Below are 15,125 nucleotides of genomic sequence, written 5' to 3' on the forward strand. Positions count from 1 at the left end.
TAAACTATCCTCATTTCTTTTCATTTTTTTCTTTATTCTGTTATGTGGCAGTGATTTCCACCACTCTGTCTTCCAGCTCACTTTATCCATTCTCTGCCTCACTTACTCTGCTACTGATTCCTTCTAGTGTGTTTTGCACTTCAGTTATTGTATTCAACTCTGTTTGGTTGTTCTTTATATTTTCTATCTCTTAGTTAAAAACTTCTTGTAACTTCTTGCTCTGTGCATCCATTGTTTTCCTGAGTTCTTGGATCATCTTTATGATCATTACTCTGAACTCTTTCTCAGGTACATTGTCTATCTCCACGTCACTTAGTTGTTCTTCTGGGGTTTTATCTTGTTCCTTGGTCTGGAACATACTCCCCTCTCCCTCATTTTGTCTAGATTTCTATTTGTATTTTTATGTATGTGGAAGGTTAGTTATGTTTCTTGACCTTGGAGAAGTGGCTCCCTGTAGGGGATGTCCTATGTGTCCCAGAAGTACACTCCCTTCTTGTCACCAAGGGCCAGGGACCAAGCTAGTCCTGGGGTAGGTTCTTATCTGTGTCTGTGGACTCAGTTCTGCAGGCTGCCAGACTGTAGTTTTCTTGCTTCTGGTGGGTGAAGCTGGGTCTTGACCCTGTGGTGGGTAGGGCCATGTCAAAGGGCATGTCTAGAGGTGGCTGTGGGCTCAGGAAGTCCTTATGCAGCCTGTCTGCTGATGTGTGGAGCTGTGTTCCTGCCCTGTTGCTTTGTGTTCCTGCCCTGTTGCTTGTTTGGCCTGAGGTGTCCAGAATTGGGGCCTACAGTCTGTTGGGTGAGGCCAGATCATGGTACCAAGATGGCAGCCTCTAGGGGAGCTCATGCTAATAAATAATCCCCCGTACCTCTGCCAGTGGTGTCCTTGTCCCCACAGTGAGCCACAGCTGCCCCCCACCTCCTCAGGAAATCCTCCAGGACCAGCAGGTAGGTCTGGCCCAGGCTCCTAATGAAGTCACTGCTTTTGCCCTGGGTCATGGTGTACACAAGACCTTCTATGCACCCTCCAAGAGTGGGTCTCTGTTTCCCCTACTCCTGTGGAGCTCCTGGACTCAAGCCCTGCTGGCCTTCAACATCAAGTGCTCTGGGCGCTCCTTCTCCCAATGCCAGAACCCCAGGCTGGGAGCCTGACATGGGGTTCAGAACTCACTCCTGTGGGAGAACTTCTGTGATATAACTGTTCTCCAGTTTGTGGGTTGCCCACCTGGGGGTCATAGGGTTTGATTATATTGTGAGTGAGCCCCTTGTACCGTCTTGTTGGGTTTCTTCTTCTTTTATTTTTTTTTAACATCTTTATTGGAGTATAATTGCTTTACAATGGTGTGTTAGTTTCTGCCTTATAACAAAGTGAATCAGTTATACATATACACATGTTCCCATTTCTCTTCCCTCCTGCATCTCCCTCCCTCCCACCCTCCCTATCCCACCCCTCTAGGCAGTCACAAACCACCTAACTGATCTCCCTGTGATATGCAGCTGCTTCCTACTAGCTATCCACTTTATGCTTGATAGTGTATATATGTCCATGCCTCTCTCTCACCTTGTCACAACCTACTCCTCCCCCTCCCCATATCCTCAAGTCCGTGCTCTAGTAGGTCTGTGTCTTTATTCCTGTCTTACCCCTAGGTTCTTCATGACCTTTTTCTTTCTTAGATTCCATATATATGTGTTAGCATATGGTATTTGTTTTTCTCTTTCTGACTTACTTCACTCTGTATGACAGACTCTAGGTCCATCCACCTCACCACAAATAACTCAATTTTGTTTCTTTTTATGGCTGAGTAATATTCCATTGTATATATGTGCCACATCTTCTTTATCCATTCATCTGTAGATGGACACTGAGGTTGCTTCCATGTCCTGGCTATTGTAAATAGTGCTGCAATGAACATTTTGGTACATGACTCTTTTTGAATTATGGTTTTCTCAGGGTTTATGCCCAGTAGTGGGATTGCTGGGTCGTATGGTAGTTCTATTTGTAATGTCTTTGGATGTAGACTATCTTTTTTGTTAGGTTCCAGTCTTTTTTTAAATCAGTGGTTTTTGAGCAGTTAGTTGTGATTTTGTTGTGCTTTTGAGAGGATGTGAGCTCAAGATCCAGCTACTCCACCATATTGTCCTGCTCTCCATTCAGATTTTGATTTTCCCTCCTAAGTTCTCCTTCCTAAAATCAATCTGCTTGAGAATTTCCTATGGCCTGGAGTTCTCCTTTCCCAAACTCTTCCCTCTTACATCCTTCTTCTGCTTTACAAAAAAATGTTTCCACTAATTGCAAATTTCTTTATGATACAGGGTATAAAATGCTTCCAGGCACATAGGAAGGGTAAGAAAACTGGTGGCATATATTGATAGTGGCAGGCCTTATTTCATCATGGCTACAAACCAATGGTCTTAGTTCTCCATTTTAAATTAGATTTCAGAAGTGAGCTAGCTGTCATAGGAACACCTACTAACACTTTTACTTGAACAGAAAAATGACTTTAGACATTTTCCTGACAGTCTGGTTGGTTTTACAATGAGTAAACACTTTTAAATTATATGGTGGTCATCCTCCAGTAACTGAGTTAAGCGTGCAGTTCCAAAGTTTTGATGAAAATACATTGAAAGCACGTAAACACCAATGCCAGAACTCACATTCTCTGTAACTATTTAAACATGGTAAGAAACTTTGGAGGTTGATTTTTACAAGTATGAGTGAAGGTTTTCAAATTTCTTTTTGGAGTAGGTAAACAAAAAATATGAAGACTAATTTTAGAGAAAGTTTAAGTCAATGGGCTGGACAGAGCCACTTGTAACATTTTCTTCTTTAGTATTTGAATAAACATAGATTCTGATGTATAATTGGACCCAAATCAGTTTTTTGGAGAGGTAGGTTCTAAAGGTCAAACGTACTTCAGTCATGGAATTGGTGCCACAACCAATGGGTATGTGTAACTATTATGTCATTTCATAGTAGTGACTCGGTATCTGCATGATGGTATTTATATTGATCTTGGGTTAAATTTGTGAAGTTTTTCGTGAACTCGTAAATAACTTGGAATATTACTATAAAAAAAAGGCGAGAAGATATTCCAAGAGACAGTATATAAATCGTGAAGAATAAATGTTGTGCTTTTGAGAGGATGTGAGCTCAAGATCCATCTACTCCACCATCTTGTCCAGAAATGCCATTTGCATTTCTGTGTCAAAAATGATCATTTTTAGATTTGGTTCCAAATATATTCCATTTCTTAAGGAAATGACATACAATGTAATTAGTTTCTTTAAACTTAACAATAGTCTGTACAAAGTCAAAAGATATTAAGCTAGAATTATATGGAGTAAATCACTTACTTGACTTTTTAGTTACTTAGATGTGCTGATAATGACATAATGTGCTTTCTATTACTCGTTTTATATTAGGACTAGTTTTCCTCCAGGAATGGAACAGAGTGAAACATGTTTTATTTCAGTTAAATCTTGCCTTTTGTCTCTGTAAACCAATTTCTAATTATGATTTTATCTGCCAGCAGTGCTCCATCTCCTTGACAAAATGAGATTGTCTCAGAATGAAGTGAAAAGCCCTTTAGGAAAACGTGAAAGAAATTCAATTAATCTTATCTTCTTTTCTCTCCATAAAAAAAATTCCCTGCCCATCCATACTCCAAATTTCATTTTAGCTTTAATTTTTAGAGTGAACTCATGCAGAAACATGGAGGCCAGTGGGCTACTAGGGTCCATGAAAATGGTGATTGGAGGCCAGAATCTGGACACACGTCCAGGCATAATAAGAACAGCTACCTTATCACAGATTTTCATTGGCTGCAAATAAATCTATCAGAGATATGAGAATCTAATATACACAGTGTTTGTCTCTAGCTCCATAATAATGTACACTTCCTATAGAAGAGCTTTCATAAAGTATTTGAGCTTTGGGGAAGGTAGCCCTCCTTTGTCTTCTGTCTACTGCTATCTCCTCAGGAGTAAGCATCCTGTAGGCATTCACTCTAGTCACTCTGTTCATTCACTTTACTCATTGGTCTTAAAAAAAGAAGCTAGAAAAGATGGAGAAATCAGACTGTCTTCTGTTAACTGACAGTGTGGTGATGTCTGGTTTTTATAAAATATTATTAGAAAATTATTATGATAAAAATTAAAGTATAGGGATTTCATAACATAAATATTATTGCTACAAGAAAAGAATACCAAGATGAGCTGAAAAACTTTCACAATAATAGCTTTAGAACATATGAGTGCATTTAACCAAGTGCTCTGGATACATTAAAAAAGTAGTTTAGGATAAGCATACTTGAAACATTTGTCTTATAGAGGGTGTAGAGTAATTCAGATTCTTGACAAACATTATGAATTGCTTCTTAAAACTTGGATAGATTAGAACACTCATTTCGAATGCAATGCCAACATGTAGTGTTCTTACAGTTTTAGAATTAGATTAACGGTGCTTAAAATTAGCATACGGATTTTTTAGTTTCTCCTCTCTGCTTCTGGGGCAAATTATAATTGGTCATGTTTTTTGTTTTTCATTTTTTAGTCTGGTGACTTCCACTGTAGACTAGTCTTTGTCCTCATTCAGTGTCAAATTCACTTTAATATCCCTTTTATTACTGACGTTTCTATCACTAATGTATAAAGATTCAAAAATTTATCTGTGAATGAAAAGTAGCACTTTGTTCCTCATAAATGCCTCAAACACTTTCTAAAGCTATAAAGACTCCAAGTTATTCTTTAGAGTAAAGACTTCTTTAAAGGTCATAATTGTTGTCTCTCATGTTTTTTCTTAGACAACTTTTTAAAAAGTTAATTAATTAATTAATTAATTATTGGCTGCATTGGGTCTTCGTTGCTGCGCACGGGCTTTCTCTAGTTGCGGCGAGTGGGGGCTACTCTTCATTGTGGTGCACGGGCTTCTCATTGCAGTGGCTTCTCTTGTCACAGAGCACGGGCTCTAGGCACGTGGGCTTCAGTAGGTGTGGCACGTGGCCTCAGCAGCTGTGGCTCTCGGGCTGTAGAGCGCAGACTCAGTAGTTGTGGCACACGGGCTTAGTTGCTCCACAGCATGTGGGATCCTCCTGGACCAGGGATCGAACCCATATCCCCTGCATTGGCAGGTGGATTCTTAACCACTGTGCCACCAGGGAAGTCCCTCATGTCTTTTTTTAAAACCACAAAAATATATAACTCATTTAAATTGCAAACATTTTAAATGATACCTGTTTCTGATTTGTGCACATTATTTTCCACTCTCTGGAGTAAAAGTGAAAGCTGAAAAATGTTTTGAAGTGAAGGAGTGACAAGGGCAACTAAAAAAAACAAACTGGAATAATTTACAGAAGAAAAAATCCTCTAATGAGAATATGACATAATATAACCCTTAAAAATCTGGCTAAAGGGGCTTCCCTCGTGGCGCAGTGGTTAGGAATCCACCTGCCAATGCAGGGGACATGGGTTCGAGCCCCAGTCCGGGAAGATCCCACATGCCGCGGAGCAAATAAGCCTGTGTGCCACAACTACTGAGCCCGTGTGCCACAACTACTGAAGCCCACATGCCAAGAGCCCGTGCTCCGTAAGAAGAGAAGCCACTGCAATGAGAAGCCCATGCACCACAATGAAGAGTCGCCCCCACCTGCTGCAACTAGAGAAAGCCCGCGCGCAGCAACGAAGACCCAATGCAGCCAAAAATAAATAAATAAAATAAATAAATTTATATGTATATATATATAAATCTGGCTAAGGAGTTTTCAGTCTGGCTGGTTATTCCAAATGCTTAGTATCTACCCCCTTCCTTCCTTGGTGCCTGGTGTACCTGTTGGGAGTGTAATGTTAGTGTTGTGCACTGCCACCTTTTCAGAACGATTCTTGGGTTGAAGAGCTGGAGAAGTTATAAAATATGGACAACGTAAGTGCTCTAACCTCTGTCTGCTCCCACAATACAATGACCCTGGTGTTCACAGCATCACAGGAGAGATAAAGGACCATTTCTGACATTGTGAGATCTGTGATCAAGTCCTACCCTTGCTCTTGATGGTTCTAGGACATTGAGACTCACATAACCACTCTGAGAATTAGTTTTATCAACTGTAGAATGGGTACAAATTATTGTTCTTGACAAAACTATACTGCTGATTAAAATGAGATAACAGTTGTTTTGGAAAAACATAAAACTATAATGTATGTATGTTCTTCCAGTATTTCAAAACTTAGTAAGATGTTCCTCACAGGGTAAGTTCTTCATAAATGTTTGAGTGATGGCTGGGAGTAAAGGTTATTATTGAGTTCATTTTCCTTCCCCAGCCCACAGGATTAGTGGGGACTCTCAGGGAGTGTGATGGGTGAATGGGTTGAGTAAGCGTGTGGAAGCTCATGGTAACTCGGGTGAAGCCATTGTGCATCCTGGTCTTGGCTTCTGGAACACATTTCCATGAGCTGCATCTTAGCAAGTCTTTTGTGAAGGGAAGTCTTTTATACATGACAGAAACTAATAAAATTCAGAGGCTTATTAAGACCTATATAATATTCTTAGATTTTGTCTATGGAATTGAGGTGGTTTCTTAGAAGATTTTAACGATTTATACAAGTTCATATTCTTTTGATCAAGGACACGTTACAACATACTAAACCTCATCAATATACAATGCTCCTTTCACATTTTTGTTTAACAATTTTGCTATTGAGATTGATTTTCTTTCTACCATCACTACACATTATCTAAAACAGTTATAACACCTACAGCCTTGTATGTTGATTATGCACTTATTTGCATGTCTGTCTCCACTAGACTCTAAGATCATAAAGGGAAGAGAGTGTACATTATTCATCTGTTTTAACCTCCTGCATCCTGCAACTCTGTCACATGATTGTTACTCATCATTTGACTCGAAGAATGAGTGGATTAATCAGTTACCCACTGATCACTAAGACAAAGTATAAAATAATGCCTAATACTGAGGTACATTTACTGAGCACTCTTCTCATTTCTCCTTTCTTCTTAGCTGAACTGTGAAAACATGTTTGAAGAGGTCTATTTCCATTTAGTTTTAAATATATATATATATATATATATATATATATATGATATGAAGTGGCTTAGGCATTCTTGCTCCTTCTGGTAAGACCATACCAAAAGTGTTTCTCAACTCTTCCTTTGCTTAATTGCTTTCTCCTGCTTGCAAAAGCAAGGATTATAGATTAAGTCTGACCCATGGGAATGTGAGAGGAGAGGAAGCAACTAGAAGAAAAATTATTAAAAAAAAAAGACATTTCTCACACTATATTCATTTTACGTTAAGTTGTAGCAATAAATGTCCCAATGTTTTCTCACCTTGACATGTTTTTCCATTGAGCATGAGTTGATAGCCAGGCGGGCAGATACACTGATAGCTCCCAAAGGTATTTTTACACTCATGCTGGCAGGTGTCTCTATTTTCACATTCATCAATATCTGTGCAGAAAAAAAGCAGTGTGTATAACCATGCGAAACAAAGGCAGAAACTGTGGCAGAATCAACTATAAACAAGTTGTTGATATACAACAGAAAACTTGATTTTATACTTGTGCTTAAAAACGTTCAGTGCCGTTTCATATCAGTATATTTTTAATGGAGTACAATATAAACTGTCCTGTATTATAAAATATGAACATCTCTTCTGTGTATAAGCACATAGGAGCTGAAGCCCCAAACTGGCCAATTGCAATATTAGTTAAGTAATTAATATTGGAATGACAGATGAAACAGACCTGTACAGGATCCTAAACCACCAAGGTACTAAACTCTTGACAGAACACAGTAGAATTTACCTAAAAGATAAAGTTTCTATTGAGATTAATTGGGAAAATACTCGTTTCTATTTTGTTTAAAGTTTAGCAGCCTCTCTCTCTCCAACAGCCATGTCTATAGCAGATATCATTAAGTGGAGGCGGTTTTATCTTTGTGATAGGAATATTCATCCAACTTCATACAACTGTAAAGTACTAATGGCAACTAGATATACATATAGTTGCTATGTTACTTTGGGCCAGCCACTTAACTTCTCAGGATCTCAGTTGATTCTTCTGCCAACAGGAGTCACTGATACAATCTCCCTACTTCACAGGCTTGTTGGAAGGTTCAAACATGTAATATATGAAAAACAAATTATAAAGAGCTAAGCTACCTGCTATTACTAAACAAAGTCAAGAAAACAGCAATAAAAAGAGTGGGAATAGATAGTAAAAAAATTAATTGATATTTGCTTTCAGAATCAGGGATGGGATTTGAGAAGCCTCAGATTTCTTGTCTCAGTTGTGTTTTGCCTAATATTAAAATGTGCCAACCAGTGTTAGAAGGAAGAGAATGTGGTATGAAATGGAAGCAGGAGTGCTGAGGGCTGGAAGTAAAGGGAAGACAAAGTGAAACCCTGGAGATGGCTCAGCAAAAGGACCTGTTCATTGTGCATCTGCTCAGATGATAATTGCAATGACTCAAAATCTGTTAATGACAAACGCTCATCAAACATTTGTCATTGTTTTTGCCCCAGTTTGGTTAACCAAAGCACTCACTGCAGAACTTTTGATATATTTTTACTTTTTCCCTTTATAATCGGCTTTAACCTAAGATAACAACAGAAATGTAAATGACATTGAACTCCAAGTAGTAGACATCACACTTTCCAGAGTATGAATTTTAAAGTGGCCCCAAGTGTGATTTTGGTGTTCAGAAGCAATGCAACGTTTGTTTTCCCTATTAAGCTTTGGAATCAATTCCCTAAAAAGCTAAATCTTAGCCCAAGTCTAACAAAATTCCATGGTGTTACTCTGAATCCTTTGTAAACTGTCTATCCTAGATGGTTAATTAAAGGCATTTGGTGTTTACTGCAGGTTGCTTGTTACATAATTCCAAAGCTGTCTGCAATCTTAGTGTAAATTTCTTTATTAGTACCAACGCCAGAAAATACTCACCATATTTTAAGAAATATTTCTAAATGTCTTAGTCTATTTATTGCCCCCAAATAAAATTTAAATATCCAGCCATAGACTAGTTATAGAAATTTACTTTAGAGTCTCCAAGATTGGTCCTCACTCTGAAATAGTAGGTGCCTCACATAGTAGATGGTTTTGGGAAGGTAATTCATATAAACATATTAGTGTAATATAAACACAAAGGCACATAAAACATTCATAAGACTCTACTGTGATGAAACTACAGGGCACAGATTGTGATAAAGAAATGGAGAACTGGTTATTAATCAGGGACTCTTTCTTCAAATGGCTTGGACCTTCAGATGATCTAGAAGTCAACTAGATGGTATATGGTGTGGGAAATACCGTTTCACTCATTTATCAGAGCATAATCAAGGATTTTTGGAGCAGGGGAGTGAAGGTAGAAGAGAAGAGTTGTCTAAGACGAAGGCAGAGAATGGAATGTTAATAGGATATGAAAACCCTTCAGTGGGAATGATTATTTAGAAGAAACATTGAAAGACAAAATGTCAGATGTTAATTCTGTCAATAAAATAGTGAAAAGTTTCACTAACAGAGGTAAAAATAGGCATGAAAAATTACCAAAATTACCAATGGAAAAAACCCAATAAGAATGGTTTGGAGCAGGCTGAGAGCAATGTTTGACATACTCCCAAGGACAGTGGAGTCCACAGGTTTAGTAATTAAGTAGTGTTTGACCATATGGGGCAAAATGTTGAGAGTTGTTAATGAACCCATGAATGTTTCAAATTCAAGGAGTAAAAGAAACTAGCACTGTCCACAGTTCGAGGAAGCTGATCACAGGGAGGAGATTCCATGTGCATCATATTACGCTTTAGGTACTTCAAGACAGCCAGACAGAAAAGTTCTGGGAACATCTGGGCCTAGAGACTAAAGGTTAAAGAGTAAGGATCCAGAGGGTTTGAAGGTCCAGCTGAGTGGAGATAATGTGAGAAGCTGAGTCCGCCTAAGAGTGACTAAGGAATCATGTCTAAGAAGATAACGATGCAGGAACAGGGCTTGGAGAAGGGTAGAAAAAGATATGACAAAAACTGAAGTCAGAAGATATTTCTTTTAAATATCTAAAAAATGTTTAACAGAGAGCATATCTGGGAGAGAATAAGCAACGTGTGGAATGCTTAAGAAAAATTCAAGAACGTGAGGTTAGCATAGGTCTTCAAATTTAAACAGAATTTCCTTCTTCCCTCCCCTCTTGCCTCCCTCCTCCCTTTCTTTGCTTTCTCATTTCTTCTAACAAACTGTGGGGCTAATTTGTGTTTGCTAATTCCCCTTGGTGCATAGCTCAGTGACATGCAAACTGTGGCTACTCACAGAAAATTGAATTAAATGAATGACAGATGGAATTGTTTGCAACTTAACTGAAGACAAGGTCTCAATTCTTGAGTTGGAAATTACACTTCACTTTTGCAAACAAATTAAATTACAGACTTGAGTTTAGGTAAAGATACTGAAAGCACATATGTTAGAACAATGGAAACAAGTTAGTTTTGTCCTGGCTTACATTGTCTTTTCAGTGACTTACATATATACAAAATAATTGAACTGAGAGGTTCCATGGGGAGTGTGTAACAACAGTCAGGGCAATGCTGGTTGCAGACAGAACAAGCAGTCGACACAGTAGCTGAGAGTTTCACTTTTAACCCACTGCTTTGGCATCCATCAGATAAAGCCATAATCTGATAGTATTAATATTATGGTGGCAATATGCATATTCTTTTTTTAAGAACCATATTCTGGATGCCACTGAATTTTATTTCTATATAGCATTAAATTTAGTAACACTTTCAGGGGTGATCAAAAAAGAGAAACTGCCAACAAAACAATAAATTATCAGAATGTACACATGTAAATACATCATTTGATAAAACTGGTAATAGTTTTAGGTGCCAGAGTAAATGTCTTGAAACTTGGGTCATCCCAGATTTGAGATCAGATGTAGTTCACAACACCCAAACTCTCACAGGTGCTGTATATATGCTTAGACTCTGGTCCGTTAAGTGAGCCCACAGAAAGGAAATGGAATATGGCTGACATTTACCTATACATGTGTCATGGCTCGCCTCAGAGCCTTCAGGGCAAGTTTTTCTAATAGTCCTTCTAGTCCTGGAGAGAGACGTTCTGCTGTTCCTATACTCTGAGTAGGAGCTGTAGAGATGTGAGTACTGTCTGTAATGCTGTTGAGGTTGATAGTTGTTTCTCAAGGGGGAGAACCGTGCAAGGTTATAGCTATTGTACTGAGTGCCATAATTTGGCAGCCTCTCCAATCCAGCGCAAGATTTCCCGTCCCCTAATAAATGTTGTCCTGGTGGACAGATACACTTGAAGCTGCCGGGGGTGTTGGAGCACTGATATGCACAAGGCTTAGGCACTTGTTCACATTCATTAATGTCTGCTCGTGTGCCATGATACATAAAAAAGAGAAAAAAAAAACATACACACATATACACACAGAAAACACAGGAATAAAGAATCAGTCTGTGAAACAAACTGAAGACATCATGTTACCCTCCAAAGCAGGGAATACAGTAATTTCTCAGCTGTTGTGAACTGTTGAAAAAGCTTTCATCATTCAGCTATGAATATATAGAAAGATTCTATGACTGTCCCTGAAGATTGTTTTACATGGACAGTAGAATCATATAGGGTCATAATGGAAAATGTGGTCTTGAATCCAGAAAAACTAGAGTTCAAAGCTAACATATAGATCTTAATTTTGTTGGTGGAGTGAAGAATGCAGTCAGATCTCTAGTTCGCATTTAATTACAATATTGATCACTAGTGCTTCTAATCTTTCATATAATTACAAGTTTCAGATGCAAGAATGTACAATGTACACCTACAGTTTTATTTTCCTTTGTTTCTTTTGCATCAATAATTATTAATGAATAATCATATCAAGCACATTTTCTTAAAAAAATTAAAAAGAAGGAAATGAAGATACAGAATCATTCTTCCTAAGATAAACTCAAAGTTCAAAAATTAAAGTTATTTTTCTTTCTATTCCTAGGTCAACACAGAGTATGTACTCCTAAGTCTTCTTGTAAATTGAAAAAGTGAATAAAGACCAGAGATCAAAACCAAATTCCTTAATTTATTACCACAGTGGCATGAAAGAAAACAATATGAATAAGTAGAATAAAAGTAGTAAATTGTGCTTTAAAAATTATTTTAGTAGGCAAAAGTTAAAATTAACATTTTAAATCTCTTTAAGGCAATGGCCCTACCTTCTTCACTGACTTATCCCCCAGCCCAATTTCTGACATTCAGCTTCAAGTCAAACTAGTGAACAAATAAACACATTTCATTCTGCTAGGTCACTGTAATGACTGATCAAAATGTTAAATTATATACAAATTACAATATCTAAATAGAAGACTAGCATGATATATATTCCTACTATTAAAAAGTACTTATTTTAAAACCATTCATAATAATGATACTACATTAAACATTTTCTATGTGCAAAGTACTGTGCTAGGGACTACATAAAGACAGAACTAAGTCTTTATGGAAGAATTTGCTATAAAGAATTAAATAGACAACCAAGGCATCCAATTTTAAAAATACTGATGTAATAGCATGCAAACCAAAAGCTAGTATTTAAAAGCTCACACAATTTTTTTCTGCATATAAATATTCTGAGGTGAAATATAATTTTAGAGGTCAGTTTCTTGATTGTAAATGTATTAATTAAAAAAAAGCATATGGTTACCTTCTTATAGACATCTTCTACTATCGTTACCTGCCTTACTTTACATTCAACTATAACTAAGATGGAAACAAATAGGTAACTGGGAGAATTAAACGAGATTCTTAGCACAGGGAATGGCAAATAGTATGCACTAAACATGGTAGATAAAGTAATAATTACCAATTCACTTAAAATGTGTGTTCACATTTTAATCCTTCATAACTAAACCTTCGTAGTACATACAGATATACTTCATATTCAAATAAAATGTATCTATGCAAACATTTACATCACATGCATAGAGAGATAATCAATGAGCTAATCTTCATAATTAAGTTGTCGTGGTAATTATACCACAGCCTCACTTTGATATGTATAGTGCATAGTAAGCACTCCGTAAGTAGTTATTATTATCACTTGAAAGTCAGTGTAAATTGAGCTCAATAGGAAGTCTCTAAGAAGTAATTCAACTTATGTAATGGACTACTTAAACCAACTTGCAAATCTAATTGTAGCAAGAAAGTATTTGAGGATAGAGTGGTTCTAACCAAGCTGGTAAAATAGTTACCCAGCCTTTATTACTCAATAAGAGTTCCTGTTAACTTACCCATACAGGGTCTTCCAATTCCTTGAGACCGGTAACCTCTTGGACATACACAACGATAGCTGCCTCTCGTATTCTCACATATCTGGTTATATCTGCACTGATGGGTCCCATCTCTACACTCATCAATATCTAGAGACATGGAGGGCAATAAAAAGCAATAACATTTCCTATTTCAAAACCTAAAGTCATTATATTTATTTATTTATTAACATCTTTATTGGGGTATAATTGCTCTACAATGGTGTGTTAGTTTCTGCTTTATAGCACAGTGAATCAGTTATACATATACATATGTTCCCATATCTCTACCCTCTTGTGTCTCCCTCCCTCCCACCCTCCCTATCCCACCCCTCCAGGTGGTCACAAAGCACTGAGCTGATATCCCTGTGCTATGCGGCTGCTTCCCACTAGCTATCTACCTTACGCTTGGTAGGGTATATATGTCCATGCCTCTCTCTCGCTTTGTCACAGATCACCCTTTCCCCTCCCCATATCCTCAAGTCCGTTCTCCAGTAGGTCTGTGTCTTTATTCCTGTCTTACCCCTAGGTTCGTCATGACATTTTTTTCTTAAATTCCATATATATGTGTTAGCATACGGTATTGGTCTTTCTCTTTCTGACTTCACTCTATGACAGACTCTAGATCTATCCACCTCATTACAAATAGCTCAATTTCGTTTCTTTTTATGGCGGGGTAATATTCCATGGTATATACGTGCCACCTCTTCTTTATCCATTAATCCGATGATGGGCACTTAGGTTGTTTCCATCTCCGGGCTATTTTAAATAGAGCTGCAATGAACATTTTGGTACATGACTCTTTTTGAATTATGGTTTTCTCAGGGTATATGCCCAGTAGAGGGATTGCTGGGTCATATGGTAGTTCTATTTGTAGTTTTTTAAGGAACCTCCATATTGTTCTCCATAGTGGCTGTACCAATTCACATTCCCACCAGCAGTGCAGGAGTGTTCCCTTTTCTCCACACCCTCTCCAGCATTTATTGTTTCTAGATTTTTTGATGATGGCCATTCTGACTGGTGTGAGATGATATCTCATTATAGTTTTGATTTGCATTTCTCTAATGACAAATGATGTTGAGCATTCTTTCATGTGTTTGTTGGCAGCCGGTATATCTTCTTTGGAGAAATGTCTGTTTAGGTCTTCTGCCCATTTTTGGATTGGGTTGTTTGTTTTTTTGTTATTGAGCTGCATGAGCTGCTTGTAAATTTTGCAAATTAATCCTTTGTCAGTTGCTTCATTTGCAAATATTTTCTCCTATTCTGACGGTTGTCTTTTGGTCTTGTTTATGGATTCCTTTCCTGTGCAAAAGCTCTGAAGTTTCATTAGGTCCCATTTGTTTATTTTTGTTTTTATTTCCATTTCTCTAGGAGGTGGGTCAAAAAGGATCTTGCTGTGATTTATGTCATAGAGTGTTCTGCCTATGTTTTCCTCTAAGAGTTTAATAGTTTCTGGCCTTACATTTAGGTCTTTAATCCATTTTGAGCTTATTTTTGTGTATGGTGTTAGGGAGTGATCTAATCTCATACTTTTAGATGTACTGTCCAGTTTTCCCAGCACCACTTATTGAAGAGGCTCTCCTTTCTCCACTGTACATTCCTGCCTCCTTTATCAAAGAAGAGGTGACCATATGTGCGTGGATTTATCTCTGGGCTTTCTATCCTGTTCCATTGATCTATCTTTCTGTTTTTGTGCCAGTACCATACTGTCTTGATTACTGTAGCTTTGTAGTGTAGTCTGAAGTCAGGGAGCCTGATTCCTCCAGCTCCGTTTTTCATTCTCAAGATTGCTTTAGCTATTCGGGGTCTTTTGTG

At 37.7% G+C, this 15,125-nt stretch overlaps 1 protein-coding gene across 1 annotated transcript in view; it reads right to left on the minus strand.

The window, feature by feature from the left end:
- Positions 1-15,125, minus strand: part of HMCN1 (hemicentin 1) — a 521,171-nt gene that overhangs the window by 13,268 nt on the left and 492,778 nt on the right. The window contains exons 103-105 of the mRNA XM_030873036.2: positions 13,293-13,421; positions 11,033-11,383; positions 7,337-7,456 (exon numbers count right to left, since the gene is read on the minus strand). Coding sequence (XP_030728896.2) covers positions 7,337-7,456; positions 11,033-11,383; positions 13,293-13,421 — 600 coding nt within the window. The remainder of the gene's footprint in view (positions 1-7,336; positions 7,457-11,032; positions 11,384-13,292; positions 13,422-15,125) is intronic.

This window comes from Globicephala melas, chromosome 1, assembly GCF_963455315.2.
Source record: "Globicephala melas chromosome 1, mGloMel1.2, whole genome shotgun sequence".
In the NCBI taxonomy this organism is placed as follows: domain Eukaryota; kingdom Metazoa; phylum Chordata; class Mammalia; order Artiodactyla; family Delphinidae; genus Globicephala; species Globicephala melas.